The sequence below is a fragment of the Rattus norvegicus genome, chromosome 4 (genome assembly GCF_021556685.1).
Source record: "Rattus norvegicus strain SHRSP/BbbUtx chromosome 4, alternate assembly SHRSP_T2T, whole genome shotgun sequence".
Taxonomy (NCBI): domain Eukaryota; kingdom Metazoa; phylum Chordata; class Mammalia; order Rodentia; family Muridae; genus Rattus; species Rattus norvegicus.
In genome coordinates this window covers 106,348,125-106,368,191 of record NC_141537.1, presented here as the reverse complement: position 1 = coordinate 106,368,191, position 20,067 = coordinate 106,348,125, and the positions used below count along the sequence as shown (strand labels likewise).

At 43.5% G+C, this 20,067-nt stretch overlaps 1 protein-coding gene across 1 annotated transcript in view; it reads left to right on the top strand.

Annotated features, from left to right (window-relative positions):
• Dnah6 (dynein, axonemal, heavy chain 6) overlaps positions 1 to 20,067 on the top strand; it is a 213,022-nt gene that overhangs the window by 65,321 nt on the left and 127,634 nt on the right. Inside the window, 9 exon segments of the mRNA NM_001419792.1 lie at positions 1,159 to 1,255; positions 2,194 to 2,413; positions 3,504 to 3,668; positions 3,943 to 4,053; positions 8,850 to 8,975; positions 9,057 to 9,212; positions 9,753 to 9,914; positions 14,592 to 14,729; positions 18,311 to 18,478. Of these exon segments, the coding sequence (NP_001406721.1) occupies positions 1,159 to 1,255; positions 2,194 to 2,413; positions 3,504 to 3,668; positions 3,943 to 4,053; positions 8,850 to 8,975; positions 9,057 to 9,212; positions 9,753 to 9,914; positions 14,592 to 14,729; positions 18,311 to 18,478 (1,343 nt within the window).

Sequence of the window (20,067 nt, the reverse complement as noted above, 5' to 3'; positions counted from 1 at the left end):
AAAGGGAAATGTGACCAGTATCAAAGATACAAAGATGAAGAGGCATAGAGGCTGCTACCTAGGGAGTCACAACTTAATAATGAAGAGTAATGCCCATCACCACACCTAGCATTTAACCATGACAGAAAAGACGCATGTAAGAAACCAACAAGGAGGACTAGAGAAACAGGTTAGTGTCAAAAGCACTAACTGTTCTTCCAGGAGAATGAGGTTCAAATCCCAGCACCCGCATGACAGCTCACAACTGTCTGTAACTCCAAGATCTGACGCCCTCACACAGACACACACACAGGCAAAGCACTAATGCACAGAAATGAAAAAATAAATTAACATTTTATAAAAGGAAACTGAAAAAGAACAAGAAGGTTCTAGACACTGGCTTACAGCCCCCTAAAAGCAGAGGATACCTTATAAATTATTAAATTAAAAGTACTGTTCTAGTGAGGTCAATATTACAGTTAACTTGAAGAGTAATAATTCTTTTTTTTTTTTCTTTTCTTTTTTTCCGAGCTGGGGACCAAACCCAGGGCCTTGCGCTTGCTAGGCAAGCGCTCTACCACTGAGCTAAATCCCCAACCCCAAGAGTAATAATTCTTGGGCTGGGAGATGGTTTAGCATTTAAAGCAATGGCCACACAAAGAAGAAAACGAGTTCAGATCCTCAGAACCTGCACAGATACAGGATGATGTTTGTAGCTCACATGTCATCCAACCTTGGAAAGTACTGTAAAACCTGAAGGCGGAGATAGGGAATACTCAGAATGAGTTGAACAGGACTAGCTTAAAACTCTGGGTTTGGCTGAGAGACCCTGAGAAGAGGGTAAAGGAACCATCAAGGAAGTCTTAAAATCAATGTCAAGTCTTGAATACACAGACATGTACATGATTGCCTACCCACAGACACACATGGTCACACATGCATGCACAGACACATGTGTATATGTGTGCGTTCCTGCAAACATATATACATACCACATACACATCGCATACATGAAAAGGGGAATTTTTTTAAAGAACTAAACCTCTTTAACAATACTCCCATTTTATTATTCATTATTCTACTAAACAAAACAAAGACTTTTAAAATGTTAATATCTTTTGCTTTCATTTAAAATTATATTCTCAATTTTAATACAATTTGGCCAACTTTTTTTAATAGGGCTTCTGGAGACTTTTCAAAACAATAATGCATTACTTGACCAAATTCAGAAATGTCTGGAGGCATATTTAGAGTCAAAGAGAGTTATCTTCCCAAGGTAAGTTCACAAAAACAGCTTGAGATGTCTTGTTGGAGAGTAGACCAGTTGAGGATGGCGATAACACCCTCCGACAGCAGAGACCTGGAGAGGGGAGGACGATGCCCACGCGTACTTCGTGCTTCAGACTTGGTGCTGGGCAAACACTGAGCTGTCACAGTGGTGGAGGAGGGCAAAGCTCACTCTCTGCTGGAGAGTACAGGGAACCCACAGAACACCATTCCCCCCATCGCCCCATCCTTAGCTCTGCAGCCCCTCCAGCCTTAACGCTTCTATTCCCTGCAGTTAGTGGGGGTCCTAGAGTTTTCACCCCTCTCACCATGCGTCCCTGCAAAGCCTGGCAGCTCACTTTGCAGGGTTAGCATGATCTGGAAGTCTAGAGCTTCAGATAAACCCAAGACCGAAACAGTTGCATTTGTCATGCACACTTGCGTTATTTGGCCCTAAGTTTGGGCAGGAATGGACAAGCTTATTGTTTATCCATTTTGCTTCTAATGATATGAAAACACATAAAAGATGTCTTATTTCTACATAAGTATGGCCATGGTAAGGTCGGAAACTGAATGTTGGCAGCATCATGCTCTGTCACTTTTAAGGGCCCGGCAACCACCCATCTGCCTATGGCCTCTTCAATAGTTAATGTGGCTCAAGGACAAGGAAGGCCAACAGGCAAAGAGGTCAGCATTGTAACAGGACCTCATGTTATTAATGATTCTTAGAAAAATCCTTTCTATTCTAGCTATTGGGCCTGAGTACTTGAGATACATCATCATTACCTTTACAAGAACTTCTTTAGAGACACTCGGCCTGCCCCCAAGCCCAAAACAAATGTGATTAGAGGTCCAGGGCATCAGCCCAGCAGCATCTTGTCTCTTACGACTACCGAAGGCTGAGCATCTGTCCAGTCACGCTCACATTAAGTGCCCTTACCTTGACAGGTTTTACTTCTTGTCAAATGACGAGCTCCTGGAGATTTTGGCCCAGACCCGAAATCCACAGGCTGTGCAGCCTCATCTAAGGAAATGCTTCGACTCCATTTCAAAGCTCGAGTTTGCTCTCATGCCTCCCACAGAAGGGAAAATACCAGGCATTGACACTGAGCCAGAAAAGGTCTTCACCAATGACATTTTGGCAATGCTCTCACCTGAGGGAGAACGGGTAAGGTGCTTTAGATTAATAGTTCCCTGTGGATGAACGGGATCACATGTCTGGGACTGGGGTACAGGCCCCTCCTTCCCACCCTAGGCTTGCCAGAGACTCCGCTAGCCCAGCACTTTTGAGAAAAGCTGAGATCAAACTCTAACCCTCAGGGAGCTGGAAATCTAATGGAGAAATCGCCCAGCAATTAGAACTCACCATGATAATTGCAGTGGTCTGTTTGGGGAATGAAGTGGCAACAAGCGATCACGGATTAGCCAGCTCCACAAAGAGGAACAGTGGTTGGCCAAGAGCGCTGGGCCTTTGCCAGGACACCCATATCAAGACTTATCACCCTCTAATGGTCTCCACAAGATAGCACCACTAGTAGGTGACAGGGACCTTCAGTTATATGTAAATGACCTAATGCTGCACGCAATGGGCTCTGTGTGAGAGTTTGCTACTTCAGCTCCTCCAGCGCTGTGTAGCACCAGCGTACGGAGAACACCCACTGAGACAATCACAGTATCAGCAGACTGAAGAACAGGGTAACCGCACAAAGAACACACACACATACACACAGACATACAGAGGCACGCACATACATAGAGACACACATACATATAAACACATTCACGCGTGCATCACTGCTGGTGCAGAAGGGCGAAAATGTGAGGATTAAGGATAGGACATTGGGAAAACATGAAAATTCAAAGACAGGTAAAAATGGTTAAAGGAACCCCAAACGAGCAGATACCCACGTTATTGGAAATTGGAGGAAGAGGCATGAGAAGTGTGGAGATGTTCACTGGACCTTTCAGTTGTGGAGACATGGGTGACTGGTGAGAACTTGGGTCAACTTCAGTCTACAGCACTGTGAAGGAAAGGGAAATGGTTAGAGAAATCCATGACATCTGTGGGGAAACCTCTTTCAAGGAGCTAGCCCTAAGAGCATGCCTTTACTAGAAAGCCGTGAAGGACTGGGTTATGTGATGTGATGTCAAAGGCCTCCCCGTTTACAAAGCTCAGCATTTTGTTATAGAAGTACAACAGGTAGATGGCTTAAAAGCCCCACACAGGACACTCCCTCATCATCCTAATTGCCTCGTAGGTTGGCCTGGGGAAAGGCCTCAAGGCGAGAGGCAATGTGGAAGAATGGCTTGGTAAGGTGGAGGAAGCCATGTTCTCATCTCTCCGCCGCCTGTGCAAAGCTGCCATCGCTGATTACCAGGGGAAACTCAGGACAGAGTGGGTGATCGCTGGCCACCCTTCTCAAGTAATGCTCTTGTTAAATTTCTCTTTGGGAGCCTAGTCTGGTGCATGTAGCACATGTATGAGGGGGATGTGTCATTGCAAGTGATCATGCACATGTATAAGGGGGGTGTGTCATTGCAGGTGATCCTGCACATGTATGAGATGGGTGTGTCATTGCAGGTGATCATGCACATGTATGAGGGGGATGTGTCATTGCAAGTGATCATGCACATGTATGAGGGGGATATGCTATTGCAGGTGACCCTGCACATGTATGAGGGGGCGTGTTATTGCAGGTGATCCTGACCATTTCTCAGATCATGTGGTGCCGGGATTTGACCGAGAGTCTAGAATGTGAAGATAATCATTTGGAAGCCCTGGAAAAATTTGAACAAGTGAATTTTGAGGTAAGTTCTTTACCAGAGAGGTGCCAGACATGTTGTCATGCAAGATGATCCCCATGAGTTTTTAATTGTGATTAATGCAAATTCACTTTATTCCAGAAGTTCTAATGTGCTGATATGGCGTTCTCACCGAAGCCATTGTATTCTGTTTTTCTTAGCATACTCCCTGGATGCTTATGTAATATTTGTATGAATGACTATAAACTAGTGGAGAAAGGAACTTAAGAGGAAAAATTAAGGGTTATTTACAATGATTTGCAAATATTTAGACAAAACTGTGTTTACTAGAATCAATGTGGTAGTTCAGACAAGATGTTCCCCCATAGTTTCAGTATTTGAGTGCTGGTCCCCAGTTAGTGGCACTATTTGGGAAGGCTTAGGAGGTGTGGCCTTTTTAAAGGAAGTATATCACTGGGGCTGGGCTTTGAGGTTTCAAAACCTCATGCTATTCCAGGCATGAGCTCTCCATTTCATGCTTGGGGTTGAAAATGAGAGCGCTCAGCTTCCCATGTTAGTGACTCTGTCTCCACTCTGCCATCATGGACTCCTAGCCTCTGAAACTGTAAGCCCAAACGAATACTTCCTTCTGTAAGTTGCCTTGATAATGGTGTTTTATCACAGCAATTGAAAGGTAACTATTACAACTAGGCTTCTTCTCACAGAAATGTATATTTTCATTAAAAATTGTTAAGTGAAGCCAGCATTGTCATGCATGCCTCAAAACACAATGTTGTGGGGCAGAGACAGGTGGATCCTAGGAACTGACTCATTAGCTAGCCAGACTACCACAAAGAACAAACTTTAGTTTCAGTGAGACACAGTCTCTAGGCAATAAAACAAAAAGCAATGGAGGAAAACACTCTGTGTCCTCTTCTGACTTCTGCATGCATGTGAGACTTCATACTCGTTCACATGTACACACACACACACACACACACACACACACACACACACAGTTTTAAAAATATTGTTAATGCACAGTACAGTATACCTAGGCATAGTGTTGTCCACCAGCTGTAGAGCCCATTCATCTTACCTACTCTACGGCTTCAAGTCTACTGAACAGCCGCCACCCCTGCCCCATCCTTGCAGCCCTGGCAACCCCAGCATTTGTCTGTATGAGTCTGATGACTGACTTATTTTATTTAACTGAATATCCACTCAATTCATCCATGTTGTCACCTGTGACAGGATTTTTTCCACTTCTGGCTGAATGCTACTCGATTGTGTGTACAGGACTGCGATGGTTTGTATATGTTCAGCTCAGTGAGTAGCACAATTAGGTGTGGCCCTGTTGGAGTAGCTATGGCCTTCTTGGAGAAGATGTGTCACTGTGGGTATGGGCTTGTAAGACCCTCACCCTAGCTGCCTGGAAGCCAGTATTCGGCTAGCAGCCTTCAGATGAAGATGTAGAACTCTCAGTTCCTCCTGCACCATGCCTGCCTAGATGCTGCCAATTTTCCTGCCTTGAGTATGATGGACTGAACCCCTGAACCTGTAAGCCAGCCCCAATTAAATGTTGTCCTTATAAGAGTTGTCTTGGTCATGGCATCCGTTCACAGCAGTAAAACCCTAACTAAGACAGAAGTTGGTGCCAGGAATGGGAAATTGCTGTGATAGGCCTGAGCTTGCTTTTGTTCAGGAAGAATATGGATTTGGGGACTTTGGATTTGGAAAGCCATGGAACGCTTTAAGTGAGGTTTAATGGGCCATCCTAATAGGAATATGGAAGCCAGTGGTGCTGAGGGTCATCTGAACTATGTAGGACTGCTAGCCCAAGAGGTTTCAGTGGAGAAGAATTTTAATATTTGGCCGAGAGACTGTTTTGTGATGTTTTGGTGAAGAATGTGGCTGCTTTTTATCATTGTCTGAAGAGACTATCTGAGACTCAAGTAAAGAGATTTATAATAATCGCATTGATAAAGGAAGTCTCAGAAAAGCCCAACAAAGACTTGGTTCTCTGGTTAAGTCTGACGAAAAGCATTTTGAACAAACATAGCAAGCTAAGAAAGGAAAACTAAAAAATATATAGTCTGAGTATTAAAGAGACACCAGGAAATGAAATGGAGCTGAATCCTGTGTTCAAGGATATTAAATTGAATTAAGGGAGTGATGACTTTGGGGCAAGATTTCACCCAGCTAAATTTAGGTCCAGGCATTGTAGAACAAGCCTTTAATCCCAGGAGGCAAAGACAAGCAAATCTCTTGAGTTCAAGGCCAGTTTAGAACAGAGTAAGTTCTAGGTGAACTTAAATCCAGGCTTGGTAAACCACACCTTTAATCCCAGCGCTTAGGAGACAGGCATGCAGATCTCTGAGTTCAAAGTCAGTCTACAGAGCAAGTTCCAGGGAAGCCAAGCTTAGGCAGTGAAGGAGTTGGAAAACAGAAAGCTGGTGATAATGTAATACAACAAGGGGGGCCATGTTCCAGCCCCAGCAAGCAGCAAAACTCAGCAGCTTTGGACTTGTGGCTCTGGCTTTAGAGTCCAGATTAGAAGGGACTATTGGGATAATTGATCTTTTCATTTTGATAATGAGTTTGAGGTGACATCATATTGTGAGTTTTTTTTTTGTCTTTTTGTTTTGTTTTGTTTTGTTGATGTTTTGTTTTGTTTTACTATTTGTTCCTTGACAATTTAATAATGTACATAGTGCAATCAATTTATTCTCGCCTCTACCCTCTCTTATGTGTCTCCTACACCTCTAATTCCCATCACACTCTTTAGAAGTCCTTTTTGCACATCCATGTCTTTCTGTGTAGTTGTATGACCCATGGATTTTAACTAGGACCACTTGTGAAGCCAGAGGTTTGGAACTATCTGTGGAACCTGGTGGACTCACTACTGGTTACACAGTGAAGGCAACAACTGACCTTCCTCTCAGGTCCCATGAGTAACCAACTAATAGTTCAGGAAGGAGGGGTATGCCTATTGACAGGCCCAGCCTAGTGTACTCCCAGCTCAGACAACAGTTGCTGTTATGACATCATGTAATGGCTGTACTACGTCCTGAAGATGATAATCACAGCCCTTATCCATCTTCTGACTCTTACAGGCTTCTGCTCTCTCTTCTATTGTGTCCCTTGTGCCTTAGAGAGGGCTCTATCAATGTCCCATTTAAGGCTTAGTATTCAATCACTCGCTGATGGTTGGTTGGTTGGTTGGTTGGTCGGCCGGTCATCAACTTGACATACACTAGAGAGCTAGAGTCATCTCAGAAAAGGAAGCATCAGTTGAGCAGTTGCCTCTGTAAGATTTCCCTGTGAGTATGTCTATGGGAAAATTTCCTTGACTGATGATTAATGTTGGAGGGATCAGTCCATTGTAGGTGGTACAGTCCCTGGGCAAGTCGTCCTGGGTGTACAAGGAAGCAAAGTGAGCAAGCAGTGGACACCGGGAGCATCTTGCACAACCGTTGGCCATCACAGTTCACTGAAAAGAGAAACTCAGATAAAGGATGAGGATAACATTGTTTAGAATTTTGGTATTTAATTTTTTACATTAAGGTTTTGATAGCACCATGCCTGATGACTACAGATATAAACGTAGATATATAAACATTGAACATTGATATATCTTCTTTAGGAAAATGATATTAAAGTCCTTTTCCCTGCCTTTTAATTGGGTTATTTGCTATTTCCTTGCTGTTATCTTATGCCACATATAAAGAACAATTCAAAGTAGCTTCAGGAAGGATTTAAACACATGACCTAAAGTTGTCAAGTTCCACGAAATTTTTGTTCACATTGATTTCCTGGCCATGACAGCAAAACCAAAAACAGGTAATGGGTCTATACCAAATTAAAAAGCTTTTTCCAGCAAAGGAAACAATCAACAGAGCAGAAACACAATCTAGACAACAAAGAAATACTATCTGCCCGTGGTATATCCAACAAGGTCCTAGGCTCCATCTTCAGCTCCAAATTTAATTACACTTCAGTCGCCACTGCATTTCTAAAGATTCACCCTTGAAATAGAACAGGGAAAGGGAGCAGCTGCCCAGAGAGAAACAGAAACACCACAGGGGGATTGTCAATGTGGGTCTTCCTCCAGAGCCCCAGAATGGAGAAGTGAGTCCCCAGAAAAAGCCCTATAGTCCTCTGCAGATGTGGCCCCCATCTGGGCATGACAGTGAAAATCCAGCCCAGATGTGCAAGACCCCCAGAAGCACCATTCTACTTTATAAAGATATGATAATTTAAGATGAATTGGGAACTAGAATATTTATTTAGTCATTGGCCTGCTTAAATGCTCTGCAATTTTTTATTAACAATAGTAGAAAACGACTCCTATGAATCAGAAGTATCACCAAGCTGGCCTGGAACTCTGTGTGGACCAGGCTAGCCCCAAACTTACAGAAATCCACATGCCTTTGCCTTTGAGTGATGGGATTAAAGGCATGTGCCACCATGTCTGGTAAATTTCTAGGTAGAGCAGCCTACCCCCAAAGACTTCACTATGTACCAGAGACTTTCCTGAAGCAAATGTCCATTCAGGTATAATTTTGCTATTTCACAGCTACGTGACAACCATCCAGTTATTTACCCTCAGATTATCAGTTCGCTTCAATACAAAGATGGTGTCTAAATCTTAAAGACAAAAAAAAAAAAAAAAAGAAAGAAAAAGATAATCTATGCTTCATAGAAGTCTTATGGGAATTAAAACATTGTATTATGTGGTCACAGAATTATAAAGTTTTCCACTTAGATGGGTTTTTTAACCATATATCTACTTTAAATCTAATAATGAAAATACTTCAAGATGAGGTTCAAATTCACTGCTGATATTCTTTCATTTGTAGAGATTAAATGCCCTGGCCGCAATAGTTCGAGGCAGTCTTCCTAAATTACACAGAAACATCATAACTGCATTGATCACCATTGATGTGCATGCAAGAGATATAGTTTCTGAATTGGTTCAATCCAAGGTAAATGTTTCACTGAAGGAAAATGGCATAGCAAGATGTGAAGCCCGTATTCTCACCATCCATCGTTTTTATCCGGTGTAGGTAGACTCAGCGGAGTCCTTTGACTGGCAGCGGCAGCTGCGCTACTACTGGGACGTAGACCTGGATAACTGTGTGGCTAGAATGGCGCTATCTCAGTACACCTATGCCTACGAGTACTTGGGAGCATGCCCGAGACTGGTCATCACTCCGCTCACAGTACGTAATTGAGCACTGAGGTTCACGCTGGCCCAGAGCAACCATGAAAGTCTTCACCATCACCACACCTTTACAAAGCAAAGATTTGCATTGTTTGATTTGTGCACCTGGGTCTGCGAGTTCATTTCAGCTAGAATTTTTCAGGGCCAGGGAGATGTCTCGTTCTGAAAAGCGCTTGCCGCGCAGGCATGACAAGTTGAGTTCAGATCCCTAGCACCCAATATAAGAAGATAGGCAACCAGGCCCAGGCGGCAATCACAGTGTTAGGGAAGGAGAAACAGGAAGAACCGGCCAGTCAGTCTAACAAATCAGTGAGAGACCCTGGCTTAAAAAAGAAAAGGGAAAGTGATTGAGGAAGGCACCTAGTGTTGACCACTGACACACATGCACGCGCGCGCGCACACACACACACACATACACACACACACACACACACACACACACACACACACACACACACTTCTATCAAATGAATTAGACCTATGAATTTGTATTTAAAGCCAGTTCTCTTTGATAATGACAATTGATTGGTTTCTTTAGGATCGCTGCTATCTTTGCCTCATGGGGGCTTTGCAGCTTGACCTCGGAGGCGCACCAGCTGGCCCTGCTGGCACTGGGAAAACAGAGACTACTAAAGACCTAGCAAAAGCGCTTGCCATCCAGTGTGTGGTCTTCAACTGCTCTGACGGTTTGGACTACAAGGTGCAGTTGTAGTTTTTAATCTGAAGATGCTTTTTAACCTTAAATGCTCTCATCAGCTCTCTTTGTTCGCAGCATGCCTTAAAATGAGGAGGAACGGAGGTGATGTTGAATAGGGAGTGGTATTAATAGGATGAACAAACAGAGCAGGTCAGCATGCAGTGGACCAGGTCATCAGGGAAAAAACCAACTCAGGGGAGATTTGTCGAAGAGTGAACCGGCTAGGCAGTTAAGAGTGCTTGCTGGTCCTCCAGAAAACCTGAGTCCCTTTCCCAGCTCCCACATCAGTTGACTCACAACCTTCCATAACTCTAGCTCCAGGGTGTCTGGCACCGTCTTCTGGCCTCCACGGACACTGCATGCCTATGCACATACACACAGAAGCACACACACAAATAATAAAATAATATCTTAAAATCTATGCATAAGTAAGGGAAATAAAAGGCGAGATAGGCTAGACTGCACAGGGAGGACTCAGAAACAAAGTCTAACTTAACAGGAGAAGATGGGCAGTTGAGAGACTCCAATACCTACTGTGAAGTATGAAGGCTGACGTGTAGCTCACTGCCGAAACACTTGCCTAGTGAATCTGATTTTCCACATCACCAAACATGCAAGCAGCCTTCAACAACTTGAAGCGCGTGGAAGGAGGGAGAGTTAATAGTAAGAGTTTTGGTACCTTTGTTCACGAGTCCCTTTATACTCTAAAACTTACCAGCACAGATGATAACCATTAATATGTCACATGGTAGAAATTACGATTGTTTATTTTATACATTTATTTGACTTAAAATACCAGCAATAATGATATTAACATAAACACCCATTTTATGAAAAAGAGCTTCACAGGCAAAAAGCGTACTGGTGACTTACATGTCTTTTTACATCTTTGGTGGCTGGCAAAATGATGACAAGTCCGTTCTCTATTTTCCTCTGTAATTCGTTGAGCTTTGTTGCTTTGGCTGGATTCCCTGAAGAGCTAGTCTCTCATAGAAATGTACTCTGAAAAGAGTATAAAGGGACTCGTGAACAAAGGTACCAAACTCTTACTATTAACTCGCCCTCCTTCCATGTGCTTCAAGTTCTTGAAGGCTGCTTGCATGTTTGGTGATGTGGAAAATCAGATTCACTAGGCAAGTGTTTCGGCAGTGAGCTACACGTCAGCCTTCATGTTCTAATAGTTTTTCTCAGGTAGTTGAGTGTAAAAAGCAGATAGTTAGTATAATCATGAAGACACTCTGGCCCTGCAGACACCCTGAAGAACAGTTGGGGGCTTGCGAACATCCCAGCCAGATCTTCAGTTCTTCTGATTCTGATGGCTGCTCTTAATATCACAAATATATATATATATATGTGTGTGTGTGTGTGTGTGTGTGTGTGTGTGTGTGTGTGTGTGTATTTCTTTATTGTTAGAAACTTTGACCACTCAATTTACTGAGTAGACTCTTTTAGATGCTGTCTTCCAACTTTCTGCCTTCTAGTTCCTGTCCCAGTTTATGATATCTGCCCATTATTCAATGCTTATCTCTGTTTTGTATGAAAATTAAATATAAAATGTCAGTGTCTTACACAGTACTCACGCTAAAATTGCTCTTTGCAGGATTTGAGGATGTATTAGACCCCTAGACAAGAATTAATGGAAAAATATACTCATTGCCCTCCAAAGGAAAGAATTCCTATGGATCATAGTCTCTTTCTTTACCTTCTCTAGAACAGTGCTTTCAAACTTTTGTGTTTATGAAGCACTCGGGGGTTCTATTAAACTAGATGAGATATTCGATTCTATTTGCTTCTCCAGTTGACTGCAATTTTACAAAAAATAACCATCAGACTGAGTCACTGGATGCCCACGATGAGTAAGGTAAAGGAAGTATACCATATTGTCTATGAGAAGAGACATAGCACTCCATCTAAACCACAGCATGACTGAATGTTCCCTGCCCCCAGCTAACCCAGTCACTGCTGCATCTTCAGCAATGCTATCCTTTGACCTACTACCTAGCATCACAGAATTACCACTACTGTCTACCAGCACCTCCTTCTGCACATTGTGGGCTTATTCTCCAAAAGATAGGCAAGTCCTGGCATCTGGCTACCTGGTGTAGGGATAATATCTTTACCAGTGTATGAGACAATGCTAACGCTGAATGCACCTAATCCAGTGACCAGTGCCCTTCTAAGAAACAACTGTGAGTACAGTCACATAAATAGAAGGAAAAAGCCATGTGAAAAGACACACGAGAAGCAGAGACTAGAGTGATACGGTGCAAGCTAAGAAATGATAAGGATTGCCTGCAAATACTAAAATCTGGAGGCAAGAAAGGTATTTTGCCTGGGTAAGCATGGTTTAGCAACACACTGATTTCTGATTTTTAGCTTCTAAAACTGTAACATAATATATATTTGTTGTTTGAAGCCAGCCAGTTTATGGTAATTCGTGCATCTACAGAACAGAAGCAAGAGAGATGGCTCAGCAGTTAAGAGTGCTTGCTGCTCTTGCAGAGAACCTGAGTTCAACTCACACCACTCATCTTGGACACAGCCATTTGTTACTCTAGCTCTAGGGGCCCAGAGCCCCTTTCTGGCCCTCACAAGCTGGAAAAATGGCTTAGTAGTTAAGTGTGCTACTCTTGCAGAGAACCTAGGTTTAATTCCAAGAATCCATGTTGGGAAGCTCATAATAACATGTAAATCCAATGCCAGGAAATCCTATGCCCTCTTATGGCCTCTTTGGGCACCTGTACACATTGTACACATTGCACATGTGTGCACATGCACACACACACACGTACGCGCACACGCACTCGAGTGCATACACACACAGTCAGAGGTACACACAGGTGCATATTTACACACACATACACACACACACACACACACCTATAAATTAAAAACAGATCTTAAAGAAAAAAGAAAGAAATGGAAACCATTTGACTTGCAGCAGCATTTGTTAATCAGTTGGTCACTAGAACATCATTCTTAAAATCACTAATTAGGACCATCCCTCTGTTAAGCAGGCTTAAAGTTTGCATCTTGGGCCAATGTATCATACTAAGATATGGTTTGGATGAGGCCAGGATGCTCTTAACATCCACTGGGATTTGTTACAGATAGCACATGTGAAGAAGGCTGGATTCAAACTCCTACAGTCCTCAGTCAAGAGTGTCAGAGTGAGAGGTCATTTGTATAGGCATGTACTTGAGATATATTTTAGCAAAGAACTTACATCAAACATCAAGACCAGTTCCTTCCTTCTTTCTTCTGTTAAATTGCCCACACATGAGTCTTGCTTGGAAATCTTCATGTACCCCAGAAGACAGGCATCCTGAGGAGAAAGTGCCTTAGGGCTCCATGATGCCAGCTTTACTTCATCCATTCTGATGTTCAGCAAATGTTTAATTTTTCTAATGTTGGCCGCAGTATTATTAATTTTCAAAGACTCATCTCTGCCAGCCTTTTATTGTAACAAAATAATGCAGGTTTCTCCCAAATCTCTCTGAGGATTCCTCTGGAATTATTTCAAGTGTTTGCCCATTTCCTAAATGATTTTCATTTCCTCCGGGTTGCTCATTTATTTCATTCCTTCTTTTTCTATGTGTTGGTCTTCACATGAATACCATTTGGTTGACTTCTTGGCTCATACATATGAAGAGAGGACTAAGCTGTCTTTGTGGGTAGCTTGTCTCCCCTTGAGCTGGCTCTCTGAGGTCATAGCATGCATAGAAAGGAGTCTTCCCCACAGAAGGCAGGACATGGAGCAACCAGCAGACCTTACTGAGTGACAGCAGAGGATTTTCCTTCTATGTGTTCACATTTCTGTTGTTTTCACTCCTGAATAGAACCATCTTTTACTATTACTGAGTACATGTATCCTGTAAAAGAGTATCAACTAAAAATTCCAGTCTTCAAAGGCATTATACACGTTAGATGGCACAAGTCATTCTCATTCACCATTAGGGCTCTACAAAATACATCAACAGGGTCTGGAAAGGTGGCTCAGCCCCACACTTAAGAGAAGCTCTTGCAAGTTTCAGGTTCAGTTCCCAGCACTCACGTGGTGACTCACAGCTGTAACTTCAGTTCCAGGGGATCCAGCTCCCTCTTCTGGCTTCAATGGACACTGTACCCCCCATGGTGCACACTCATAATGCAGACAAAATTCTCAAACATAACATAAAAATAAATTTCCTTTTTAAAAAAGAAAAGGAATGAATCAAGACCCACTCTCAGGGCAGCAGTCCTTGTGCTCAGCATTCTCATGCATGCCTGCCACAGTGGTTTAGAGGCAACAGAAGTTCCCACTAGTGAAATTCCCCTTTTCAAGGCCCTTTCAAACAGTCAAGTTTGTCTCTTCCATGTGTTACATTTTTTTTTTGAGAACCTGTAAATATTTTCCAGAGTTAAGTGGAGGTTATGAATGAAGATTCCCCAAGAAGACATGTTTCAGGTTATCATTTTATTTGAGAAAAATCAGATTTAAGCCACTTAATGGGGAGCAAAAGGATATGTCCTCTTGTAGAAATGTACTTGAGGCTGGCGAGCAATGCTCACCATAGCTAGAAAACCATTGACAACAACATTCCAGACAGCAGCCTTCGTTAGCGTCTTAACTCTAGATTATGAATGTTAGAGATGACCAACAAGGCAGCCTGAAGTTGATCAGCTTTGCTTGCCTTTCAGATGATGGGGCGCTTCTTCAGTGGTTTGGCACAGTCGGGGGCCTGGTGCTGCTTTGACGAATTCAATCGGATCGATATAGAAGTCCTGTCGGTCATTGCCCAGCAACTCATCACCATTAGGAATGCCAAAGCTGCAAAGGTGAGAAGTCTGTCAATGTAGCTTTCTCAGATTGGTCATGAATTCAGCAAGCAGGGCTTTTGCAAGGTTATAGTTTCAGGGTAATCAGTGAATGCCACAGTAACAGCACTTTCTTGGGTATATGAAGCAAAATGAAGAAGTACATGCTGTGCTGGACCCTGGGGATACTGAGACCACGAGACCTTAGTGTCTGAGTGCAGGAAACCCTTCTTCCCACCCTCAAAATACACACACCACACACACACACACACACACACACACACATACACACACACATGCACAAACATACACACAATGTACACACACACTTTCCTCCTCACTTTTCTTCTCCTGCTTTTGAAATTTACATACCTGCTGTTTCTTTAATGCCCTCTTTGCTGGGCCACACCACTTTCTTTGTGGCTTCCAGGGTCAACAAAGTGTTGGTGGGAAAACAGAGGAGAGGACCAGAGAAGTCCAAGGAGCCCATATGTCTTCAGGCAAGCTCCTCAGAGCTTGCTACTGGAAAATCTGAGGGTCAAATATAGATTCCGAGTGACCTTGCTATTTAACACACCCCGGTTCCTGAAGAAGGGGGTTTGCATTTGGGAGGTGATGGCTATGTAGATGCTATTTTGGCTTAGTCACCAACAGCACAATTTTGACTACACAAACCAGATCCTCCTCATCCCATCAAGAGAACTAACTGCCACGAGTCCCTTAATTTCTCCCTCAGCCCCTTCCAGAAGACACCCAACTTCCTAAGGCTTCATCCATAAGGTTCATATTGCAAAGCTGGGGGTCCCTGGTAAAGTTATTAAGTCCAATGTGGAAACTCCAGAAGGCCACTCTCCTGGGCTCTGTCCTGGTGGCATAGGGGAGTGTGGACTCGGTCCCTTTCCACTCCCTGTCCATGAAGCTGAATTCTGCTCCTATGCACCCTGTGACCTCCCAGGGCCCTGTGGAGGAGGACTGAGGAGACAGCCATGCAGGGAACAATCCAAAATATTTTGATTAAAAAAATAGAAAAAAGTTAAGGATTTTGTTATTGTTTTGTTTTGTTTTTTTATGACCTGTAACGTAGCGAATTATAGGAAAAGGAAGTTGTGGCTGGACATTCAGTGCATGACCGAGGTAGCAAAGGCATCTCTGTGCTGCATTCGTATTTGCATTAACCTTTCCTGAAGGAGACGGATGCAGGTGAAGATGAGTCAAAGAAGTAGAAAATTCTTTCTACGGACATCACAGATACATGCCTGATTCCAAGTGACTCCTCTCGTCTGCATTCGGTCCTGCTTTCCATCTTCTTTGTGAAGATGTGGATTAAATGCAAAGATTTCCAGATAGATTTCACAAATCACTACCATCTTGCTGAATAGCCCACAGAGAGCAAATCTGGAGATCAAAGGAGGCAGGGACCAGAGAGAATAGCTGCTGCTTGATACGTTCCCAGCTGGAGTGCAGCCCTGGAGTCAAAGTTGGTTACAACCTCTAGAACCAACAGCCAGAACACCCATCATTTTCTTCCAAGGCAACAGCACAGGGCTCAACTCTACCTGGACTTCCCCTATAGTCTCATGTGGTATTGCAAGTTCATTGTGGGTCACTGGTTCTGCCTCTCTTAACCAGCAGTGTCTGGGCACCACCAATCCGCCAGCTCAGAGAGGAGATCAAGAACGGGGGTCTTCAGTTCATGTTTCCCCATGGGGAGTCTGCACACCAGGCAGGGGGGAAAGTGGATGCCTAGTAAGGCAGGTTCTGGTCTGTTGGGGTCATGTGCTGAGTGCTAGAGGAGCAAGAGAAGAGAAAGACCTTCTTTGGGAGTCTTAGTGTCACAGGGCAATCTTTAATGAAGCGGCTCTCTGAGAGGATCCTTGTTTGTTCATATTGCTATATTGGGAGTAGATGTGGATGTATACATGTTATTTGGGGTGAACTGGGGATTATATACTTTTATGGGGAAGGGCATGATAATATCCAAGAAGGGAAGGTCATTGGCTGAAGGATAGGCTATCTAGATACCTCATTGGTATGGAGAACTACTCCAGGTGCTATGCTATGTGACCGAGTGCCCGTGGTCCTCTCAGGTGGTGGTCATGATTAAGTCGTCCAGAGCAGGCATTCGAGGCTGGGAGAGGGCAGTTCCACTCTTACTGTCTCAAATGTCTGAGAGTCCCTGGGTTTGAGCATACTCCACTTCAATTCGTATGCCCATCTGGTAGTGTGATCCCATGTGCCCTGTGGTCTCAGACCTAGCACAGCACCTTCAGCCAGTAGCTCAACTCAGAACCTTGGCTCTAGCTATGTCTTGTCTCTTTAGCATCAGCCCAGAATCTAAACTGGATGGTATGAGTTGAATCTGCTGGGTGCCCTTCATTCTCAGATTCTGGCTCCTGTCTCCCCGATGACAACTCTCACATATATCTGTAGTTTGTCTTAACAAACACACATGTCTGTAGTTTACCAAAACTGTCCATTGCCACCTCAATTACTCATTACTCCATCACTCTCAAGTCCTTTCTTCCCACAAGCAATGGGGCAAGGGAAATTCTTTAGCTTACAGTGCAAGACCTCTGGTGCGCAAAGCCCAGTGTACTCATAATTTTCTCCATATCCATGAGAAATGCCTAACCAGGAACAACTTAAGAGGGCTTTAGTGACGTACAGTTAAGGACGATACAGTCCAGCATAATGGTGAAGGGATGGACGTAAAGGCTTAGAGGCTAAGATGAGGTAATGAAGGCACAGTGGTAGGAGCTTGAGGTAACTGGTCAGTCCGGAAATAGAAAGCAGACAGGAAATAGGCCAGACTACAGAAGCTCAGAGTCATTTCTTCCAATGAGGAGCTGCCCCCTCCAAGTTCTACAGCCTTCTGAAACGGCACCACCGGTTAGGAAGCGATTGTTCCAACAAAGAGCATATGAGGGAGGGGCATTTCCCATTCACTCCACAGCGCCAGACTGAACTTTGTTGTTATCCTTTAGCAAAGTGGGTTTCTGCTTGTTCCCCAAAGGTACAGTGTTCTTTATTGTGCTTGCTCTTCTTGCCTGAAAAACTGTCCAATTACAATTCAAAATGCCCCTCATGCTTCAGGTCTCCCTGAATGAGTTTGTACATACACACACACACACACACACACACACACACACACACACACACACGGTTTCATCTGCTGCTTGAAGTGGCCAGAGTGTTCAGGTCTAACAGCACACAGCAGGGCGCAAGCATGAACATCCTTCAACTCTGTAACTCCCTGAGTGGCCCAGGGCTTCAACCTGCAACAAACAGATGTTCAATAATCATCCGCTGTTAAATGAAAGCGAGAGGCCCTCCGCATTCAAAGACTACAACTAGACTGGAACTTCTTTGAGGAATCCTAGAAAGTAGGGGTGGAGAAGGTAAACTGAAGAGTCCCAGCAGATGGTGAGACTGGAAGCTTTCAGGGCAGGGCCAGGAAGGAACACAGAACCTGAGCAAGGCAAGGCCGGGGGCAGAGAGCAGTGAACACTGAACCCAGAGGAGACTGGACATAGGCAGATCACAAGAAAGCTTCCTCAGCCCCACAGCAGAGGTGTTTATTTACCTTCCTCCTCCCTTTAAAGCTCTCCAGATTCATGTTTGAGGGACGGGAAATCAAGCTCGTTATGACCTGTGCAGCTTTCATCACCATGAATCCGGGCTATGCAGGCAGAACGGAACTTCCAGATAACTTGAAGGCCCTGTTCAGACCAATGGCTATGATGGTTCCCAATTACGCACTGATTGCAGAGGTGAGCCTCCGACTCTAACGAAGCAAGGTTTTATGCAGTTTGTTTTATTTGCCTTCTAATTCTCTCAACACAGAAACTCCTTTTACTTCTTAGTTTCATTTTTGTTACTGTGATGAAATGCCTCAACCAAAAGCAGCTTAGGAGAGGAAGGATTTATTTTGGCTCGTAATTCCAGACTGCAGTCCATCAAACCTGATAAGGGGGCAGAAACTTAAACCCATGAGTCACATCCACAGGCAAGAGCAGAGAGAAATGAATATAATGCTTGCTTACGTATACTCAGCTCACACACATATTCAGTCCAGGAACCAAACGCAGGGAATGGTACTGCCCACTGTGGACAGATCTTGCCCCTCAGCAATCAACACAATTCCCCTTAGACATAACCACAGGCCAACCTGATGTAGACAATCCCTCATTGAGATTGTCTTCCCAGGTGATCCTAAGAGTGTGACAAGTGGACAATTGTCACCATCTTTCTTTCTAGGCACCCAAGCAATCATTACTCACCCAGAGTAAACAGTGACTGTTTGAATCTGCATTCGTAGTTAGTTTTCAGTCTTACTGCCAATATCCAGAATGCCTCAGGTGCTTTATAGAATAGAACCGATTCCTAAAAATGGAATGAACCAATGAATCTAATTAACCCATCTACTAGGGTTTAATCAGTTCATCTCTAGGAGTTAAAAATGTCTGGATTAGTTCTGAAAGGACGGCGTTATCCTCATTTCTCTTTGGATATGAATTTAATTAGAGTCAAGAAGTATTGGAGCCTAATCTGGTGCCTTGTGCTTATAATCCCAGTACTCAGAAGGCTGAGACAGAAGGATTACTGCGAGTTCAAAATCAGCTTGGGTAACAGAGTGAGACATCATCTCAAAAAAAAAAAAAAAAGGAATAAAATAGGAAGAAGTAGTGTTGGGTCAAAGCTTTATTATATATTGATAATAGTCTGTAGCCGTTTAAGGAAAAACCAGTTGTCATTAAGAAATTAATTATGGTTTATTGTTTCCATGTCTATCAAGGAATCCTTTTGTTCCAATGTTCTTGTTCTTTCTTTCTAGCTAAGAATCCATGGGTACAAACTTTACATGTGTTTCTCAAAGCACTTTTAATTGAGGTATGCTTTATGTACAAGAAAGTACACACGGCTTGTAAGGACATGAGCAAATGTTTGCACAGAGATTCATCTGTCTGGCGCCAAGACCAAAATCCTGGGCTTCTTTTCAGAACTCCAAAAGCTCCCTTGAGCTCTGTGTTGTGTTTTATAGTGATGGGCACTTCCCCATTTAGAATGGAATTTCTCGGAAAGAATCCATTACTCCTGCGGCTAATACATTCCTTTGAATTATTGAAGAATCTTTTACCTGAAGTAAATGGAATTGATTAAGGCTAGAGGAATTTCTACTCGAATTAGCATAACACTTTATTAGTTCGTTCCAAAGTATTCTGTATCTCCTGTGGACCTACTAGAACGGAAGCCTTTGCTCTCGCTTCCCTCCATGACCCGTTCAACACTGTACTCACGACTCCCACTTCTCCCTGTTGTCGCGTTGCTCAGCCCTTGACCGGGGGACTTTCAAAGCATG